The 7,907-nt window shown below is 40.8% G+C and overlaps 1 protein-coding gene across 6 annotated transcripts in view; it reads right to left on the bottom strand.

Annotated features, from left to right (window-relative positions):
• CFAP54 (cilia and flagella associated protein 54) overlaps positions 1-7,163 on the bottom strand; it is a 105,749-nt gene extending 98,586 nt beyond the window's left edge. For all 6 annotated transcript variants that reach the window (XM_064655400.1, XM_064655396.1, XM_064655399.1 and 3 more), the window contains exons 1-2: positions 6,946-7,163; positions 1,699-1,804 (exon numbers count right to left, since the gene is read on the bottom strand). In XM_064655400.1, coding sequence (XP_064511470.1) covers positions 1,699-1,804; positions 6,946-7,148 — 309 coding nt within the window. In that variant the 5' untranslated portion in view covers positions 7,149-7,163. The remainder of the gene's footprint in view (positions 1-1,698; positions 1,805-6,945) is intronic.
• Positions 7,164-7,907: the final 744 nt, after the last annotated feature.

Consider the following 7,907-nt stretch of genomic DNA (forward strand, 5'->3'; position numbering starts at 1 on the left):
TATCTTGATACATTTCCAATTATTCCCTCTTCTTTTCTAGGGCAAAAAAAGGAATCTAAAGTGACATATGCTGCAGAGAATGAAAAAGAGTGAATGCAGGTGACAATTGGCATTTAACTGCTTTTCGAACACAGAAGTCAAGTTCCTAAAAATTATTTCAATTTAAATACAATGTCAGCTATCTCTTTTTCTTTCCAGGGTGGTGGGGGGGGGAGGGGAGAATTAAAATTTAATATTCTTGTTGTGAAAAAAATATGAACTTTGTTTAACATAATTTTTTATTCTCATTATGTTAAAAAATAAGTAGAAGTTACAGAAACCATTCCAAAAGCCTGGGAGAATTCCACTAATAAATTATAGACTTCCACAAACTTTTATCCTATAAATATACTTTTCCTAGGAAAATCAACTATTTAGAAGACTAATATCAAAAATCTGTGTCTGAAATAGGTCTGGAAGACTGAAGGACAAAGTCAAAATACATACTTCACTGTCCCATAATACAGACAAACTAAAAAGCCAGAGCTTTAAGCCAGCGAAGTATATTGACCAAATAAAAATCTTCTAATATGTTCATGGAAAAAAAGTTTAAAAATCCACTGATGGATTATTACAAACACAAAATCACAGCAAACAGACAGCATCTGTTTAGGAGCTGTTCCTTACTCTAAATGATATTAATTCTCTACACCTTTAATTGTATTCTCTCAAGCAGCTTTTCAAGTACTGAACCTTTATAATAAATTAACCTATAATTCTGTAATTCTTCAGTATTTTCACTTCATAACTGTATCTCTCATGACCACACACCCTTCTTCAAACCTAAAAGAAATTACTTGCAACCAGCTTTCCAACTATACATCTCTGAGCTGCTTCTGAGTGTTGTTTACTAACTACCCTTGAATGCCCCAGATTTTATGAGATGATCTTCTGACACAAAGACCACTGAGGCAGTAAGTGGCTTGGTCTTGATGGATTTTTTTTCCCAGAAAACACAAAGGACAAATAGTTTATAAGAATATATTTGCCTTACTGAGTCAGTTTAACAGGTACAAGCCTGGTATCGCATCTCCAGCAGTAGCTGGTAACAGATGACTAAGTAAGAGTATAAAAATACAGTTATCACATAGTGAAACATCTGCCAAATACTCTCAATCTTCAACAATCTAGCTCCTTGTTTCAGTTGTGATCTAAATGTTTTGATGAGATCAGAAGTGCACACATGATTCAAGATGCAGGAGCATCACCAGTACATATAGCTGTAATTGCACTCTGGTTCTTGTTCTCTGTTCCTCTCCTGTCTTTCTGTTCACATTTGGTTAACTGAGCACTGAGTTGAGTCAGTGGAACTGCTCTATCATTGCCAATTTGTACTTAAACAGCATCTAAAAGCACAGTCAGATGTTATACTCTACTGTGCTGAAACATCAAACAAATATTAAAGAAAAATTTTGGGGTGTTTAAAAAGGCAATGGCTGCAAAGGAAACGTAGATATAGAAAACATACCAAAAAATCAGGGCAATTTTACAAAAATAAGCAAGAGACACAAATCACCAACTCTCACTGGAATTATTTTGTAAAAGTTTTAGCTACTTTCTAAATAGCTGCCAGTAAAATATGATTAAAAATTAAAGTAGCACAGAAACACAATGAAACAAACACTGTGACTGAACCTTTTTCAATTTCATATGACTTACTTTGATCTGGGCAAGGGAATCACCAACTTGCACGAGTCTTTCATTGTAATACCACTCTGGTAGTTTTGACTTATAGTTGATCCAAATGTTAAACAAAGCATTTGCTCTAAAAAAGATACAGGAGAAAAGGTTTCAGTTTAAACTGGCAGCAGATCTGTCATAACAAGTAAACAAATCAGGGAAACTTGAAATGGTGAAAACTCCTTTCTTCCAAATCTGTTTGAACTTCTACATATTTCAAAACAAGTGATCATTAAAGCTGGATTTAACAAGCAGACAAGGACATTTCTGGGTTTCATTTCTGTCACCAGTTTCTATCACACATTTTAAATAGGATGAATTTTCTCCTATGTAAATTCTTATTAAAATTTCCTAGTATTAATCCCCTCACATTGTTCAAACATGGTCACAAGTGGAAGATCTGTCCCACCTTTCAGTTAGTATTTGAGAGGTTCTGTTTGAAGAAACAATTTTATATTTTAAACTCAATGAATTACAGCTCACAGTAATTATTGGACTGGAAACTACAGATGTTACGAGCAGGAAAAAAGATCCCAAAATAACAATGTATGTCAGATAGCTGCAACCTTGGGAACTAGTAGCCACGGAATAAACTGAGCTATAGATTGTATATATATATATATATATATATATACAATCTATAGAGTATATAGAACTATGGTATTTTGAGCTCATGATATTTTGAGCTACACCATGAATCATGAAAGAAGAAATGCTCAGGAATTTTAAACTGTAAGGGGTAGGATTCAGAGAGAACCAAATGACACACTTGTTAAAATAAACAGGATTTTATGGCAATAGTTGTGATGCTCTTCTGTTGCCTCTATCTTATTCTAGCCACAGCTGCCATCAAGGATGTCTTTGGGTAACAAAGTACTCATTTTGCTGAACCAGCAAGCCTCCCCTCAGTGGTAACTAACTCTAAGCACTTAGCCTCCGCTGCAGAGGCACTGACTGCATCATGCCAGTACTACAGTCCCTACTGACTGTGGTTCAATGGCCCAGTGCCCTCATGTGTACAACTTCCCCACACTACATTTTTTTAAGAAAGCTACAGTCAAACAGGAAAACAATAACCGGTCAGACAGATTGACAATAAGCACTAGGACTTTTTCAGAAAAGAACCATTACCAAATCATTAACGGTATTGACAGTGTTCACAATGCCAGGCTTCTCTTACATTTACTCTCTTAACAAATCACTTGCACAGAAACCTCAGCAAAGACTGCCTAGTGAAACCACAACTGCTAAATTATTCATATATAGCAATTTATGAGGAAAAAAACCATGAAGAAACAGAAATTAACATTTGAAGAAATTAACATTTGAAAATACCCATCTAGCTAAATTGTCATGTCTAAAGCATATGCTTATAGCTGTGAGGTGGCTGGAACTTTTCAATCTCTTAAAACAGGTATGGTAGACTAGAATGCAAGACGCTTTCTTAAACTGTTTTCTGACACTTAGGAGCTTGGAATCCATTCTCACAGCTCTTCATTTCAGCTTGTAAGAACACTCCCAATAAAAAAAAGCACAATAAGTAACATCTTTTCCACACAGAAAGCTGCAAACCACCTTCACATTCCAAGGTGAAACAGATGGCTTCATAAGAAACTTGTCAAAATGATCTTTACAACAAAGAATTGCAACAATCACAATCTTTTTATTCCCCTAAAAGTATCATGTCAGCACAATTCTCAGTTCTTGAAAGTAAGCAGCAGAGAAATAAGTAGGACATTCTAGAGGTGTATCGTAAAGGAAAAATGCAGTAACAGCACAAACTGGGCCAAAAGCAATAATCTGAATAAAATGTTCTAAGGCATTTTTAAGGTGAATTATTTTGAAGGAAACCATAGCCCAGTTTAATGAAGGGCATCTTCCAAATGGGACTGAGTCCCTCCTGGTCCACCCATAACAATTAACAGGCTGGATGGTTACTGACTTCTCATACTGAGAGAAGTATTCCACACTAGTTAGTATCTGCAAAGAGGCTCCAGAGCAAAGGAATCTGTCAGGTATCTGAGCAGAGTTCCCTTGAACTATCAAAGGAACAAGCTTAGGAAAAGAGAGATTTGATGGATATTATGGGGGTGGAGAGGAGGGTGGGAAGAAGGGGGGAAAAGGATAGTAAGAATGACTGTGGATAAAGCTCTGGAAAGGTGAGACTGATACATTTCTTTAAGACTCATCAGCTGGAAAGTCCCCAGCGAAGGTCATCTTCATTTTTTGTTTCAAATGCTCATATTAACATATGAGATTCTTAGATGTAATAAACAAGCAACAAATCTGTAAGAAACTACTTTGGCAAAGTAGTGACAAATCTGACCAGACTTTTCAACTTCAACGGGAAGATTAGGGGAAACTGATTCACTACAAGTGAGTTTATGACACAATGTTTCTTTGACACAGACAAAGGAGGGGAGTGAGACACTTCCCAAACAGCTCATCAGCCTTTCTTTTAAACAGGCTGCAGGACATCAGAGTAACAAGTTAAGCAAGTAGATTCTTAAAAAAACACTGAGCTGTTGGAGCTCAGAGGTGAAATTTCCTAATTCCCAGCCATTCTATGAGTAATAGAAAAAATGTCCCTACGGTTCACCCATAATAGCGTGCACAGGGTAAGGCCCTCATGGCTAAAATCTTTACTACAAGTAGTAAAGGCTTCTCTGATACTGATCAACAAATAAGGGTGGCTAAGCCATACATGAGATAAAATCCATAGTTCAAGGTAATGTTTTTATGGCCCTGCTGCCATGAGAAATGGGGTAAAATAACTTCTTGTTTAGTTGAGGAAAAATTACTTTTGATTGCTACTCCTGGTTGAAAAGATTTGTGATTCCAGGGCAGGTCCTCAGTAATTTTTGTTTTACATTAGAACATTGCAAGTGCCTAAATTATGGCCTTACTGCTGACCTATCAACACCAAAGGCTGAAAGCATTGGAGGAATGAAGTTGACAATTTTATTTTTCTAAACTGAACATACTTGCCATGTGGAAGCTGGTTTTCTTGCTCCTTGAATAACAAGAACACTTTGATCTCAACCCAGACCAGGAAAAGTAGATTGACAAATGACACAGCATGAAGTCTTTAGAGCATTTAGGAAAGCATCTGTAATAGCCATTACCTTCAGAAGTTTTTAGGAACAACAAGAGTAAGGCTAGTTCTGCAAGCAGCACATGCTCCAATTTTGAGTTATCAAACAATGAAAGGCTAGGGAGAAACAACCCTGAAATTTCACAATAACAAATAAATAGTCATGACTTTACTAGCTGCCTGAACATATGCTATTCACCAGAATTTCAGTCTTCTACCTCAGTCCCTATACAAATGAAGAACGCTCGAGGATGCAGAGCTACTGGGAGCTTCATGCCACACAGCATTCTCAGTGCCCAGGAATTTTGGTAGGGATCATCATCATTAGTGTCTTCTAATCATCACATGGCCATCACATGGCCTCTCCATGACGAACACTGTAGATTTCTTCAAACGTGAAAATGCTCTCGTGACAACTGAGTTATACATGGTCATGGGTCACATTCACAAAATACCAGTTTGAATAAGACAGACTCTACTTAGGTCAAAATATTTGAGAAGATAAAGTAAAGAAAGGCTTGGAAACCTTGTTTACAAAAACTTATAATTTGGCAATCCATTGCAAAGTAAAAGACTCAGCATGCCCATCTCCCAACCAAAGATACAAAGAATGCATAGAAGATTCATTATTGGCAATTTTGGTGGTGTCTGAAGAAGCGAAGGAGGCCTAGAGAGGATAACTTTTAAAATAATAATACAGAGCAGCTAAAGCAAAAACAAAAAGGCCTGAAACTACAGAAAGCCTTCAAAGTTGCAAAACACTGAAATCAGCTGCTGAAGCAATATAAAAAGATACTGAGAGACAGATACCTGGAGACTGATACCTGCATGATACACCTTAGGCCTAGATCTGACAGTGAACAAATTAGTAATCCAGATACCTTAGAAAATTAAGATCTCCAGTTCAGACACGTGCCAGGCTGCAGAATCTGTATACCTTCTGAAAATGTAAACAGATCCTTTAGAGAAGGGTCATTTGTGGACTACATCCAGGAAAACTACTGAGTGAAATATGCAAGGGTAGAAGCTGCACCTAAGTGACAAGGTAACCACCCTGTAACCTAATTCCTGTGCTGTTTTTGAAGGAACTTTTGATATCCTGGGAAATTTGTGGGGTTTGTATTAAAGACTTGTAAATTTAGAATAGAGCACTGTTTGGATAACAATAGAAAATTAACTATTCATCTTAAAAGAACCAGTTGAGCTCTTATATCACAATGTACCTAAATGCTACATGAGAAATGCACATTCTGTAAAAGACATATGCAAGCACTATGAATCATACACCCATTCCAGTTGCTCTGTCTTAACTGCAGTACAAAATCTAGATTTATGCATACCCACAGATATGCATGTATGCAGGCAAACAAATATGCACTATTATACTCGCCATATGCTCTGCCCGCACATATGTGTATAAAAATATACCAACGCAGACAGAGACATATGCACAAAAAGAGCTGTGTGGTGTTACCCTCGAGTAGCTCTACTGCAAGCACATCTTTTAAAGGCATGTACGTGCCCACAAGTGTCCACCCTCGCATGCAGCCGCACACACTGGTGGCTCTGCCAGTTGCTCCAGCACTACGAAGGGATTTTCCTACCAGCAAGCTCAGGCAACTCGGATAGAGCCAACAGTGGTGGCTGCCAACTTCCACAACACCTTGTGTTTTTTCCCTAAAGCATTGACTTCTAGGAAGTTCTGAAAAAAAGGGCTGTCTTCAGATTTTGAAGTGGTTTTTAAAAAATGAAAAAAAAAAAAAACAGAAAAAAGAAGAAGGAAAAAAAAAGGAAACGGATTACCGATGCTTTGGCTCAGTGCTGGTAAAGCTGACCGGGTGAACAAACTCCTGGCTAGCTCCCAGTCCAGGGCGAGCATCCCAGCCCGCGGGATGCAGCGTAAGGGGGAACCCCAGAAAGGGCGAGGGGCGGCCGGGAAGGGCAGCCCGAGACCCGCGGGGAGGCGGCGCGGAAAGCCCCGTGGGGCGGCCGAGGGGGCTGGACTGGAGCAAGACAGCAAAGGAAGAGGGGTGCAGCCGAGGAAGGGGGTTTGAGGCAGGGGAAGGGGGAATGGCAAGCGGCTCCCAGAGCGGGCGGCGACGCAGGAACCAGGGGCGGCGGCGCAGCCCTACCCGCGGCGGTGCAGGTCGTGCTGCGACGGCTTGGCCTCCCCCGCCCCCGCGCCTCCCAGCCGCCGCAGGAGGCCCAGGGCGCCCCGCAGCTCGGCCTCGAAGCTGTCCACGGCCGGGTTGCCCCGCGGTGCGGCCCGGAAGGAAGCGGCGGGCGGGGGCTGCGGGCCGGCGGCGCGGAGCGGCGGCGCGGCGGGGTCCGCCATGGTCGGCCCGGCCACGGCGGGGACGCGCAGCCGTCACCGGGCAACGGCCGCGGGCAGCGGCCCCGAGGGGTCACTGCCGGACAGGCCGGGAGGGACAGAATCACGAAATATGCTGAGCTGGAAGGGAACCACAGGGACCAGCGAGTGCAGCTCTTACTCCTGAATAGAACCATCTTCAAGGGTCACAACAGCGTATTTCACCGGGGATGTCACTTTGAACTGATTGTGCCACTGAGCCTGCCTACTGCACGGCTATAGAAAAAAGATGAAAGTGTGCTTACCCTATTAATGGTTATATTTGTCTATTAAAAAAAAGAAGGTGGCAAACTAGGAAATAACAGCCATATTTATGATCTAGGAGGTGGCCATAGCAACCTATGTGTTTTGAAGTTCATTACAGACACATGGTAAAGAGGTTTGGGAGGGATGTGAAGGAAACCGGCTCGGTTGCCATGTCCATCATCATGATGAGCGTAAGGGACAGCTTAATTGAAAACATGAAAGTGAATGCTTAGAAATGTGAGTGAGCAGTGAGTCCCGGTAGCCAGGGCCAGCTGGAGGCAGTTTCTTGACATTGAGTGGAAAACGATCAATAGAGAGGAATAAGGCAAAGAAGTACTTGAAAAACTCATCCAAGGAATTCATGGATGACAGTAAAGGAACTACCCTTCGAACAACTGGAGAGATGCAGCATCAGCATGCTGAATGATTGGAATCAGAAAATACTGCATTAGCGAGGCCAAATAAACGATATGGGAA

This window comes from Pseudopipra pipra, chromosome 5, assembly GCF_036250125.1.
Source record: "Pseudopipra pipra isolate bDixPip1 chromosome 5, bDixPip1.hap1, whole genome shotgun sequence".
NCBI lineage: Eukaryota > Metazoa > Chordata > Aves > Passeriformes > Pipridae > Pseudopipra > Pseudopipra pipra.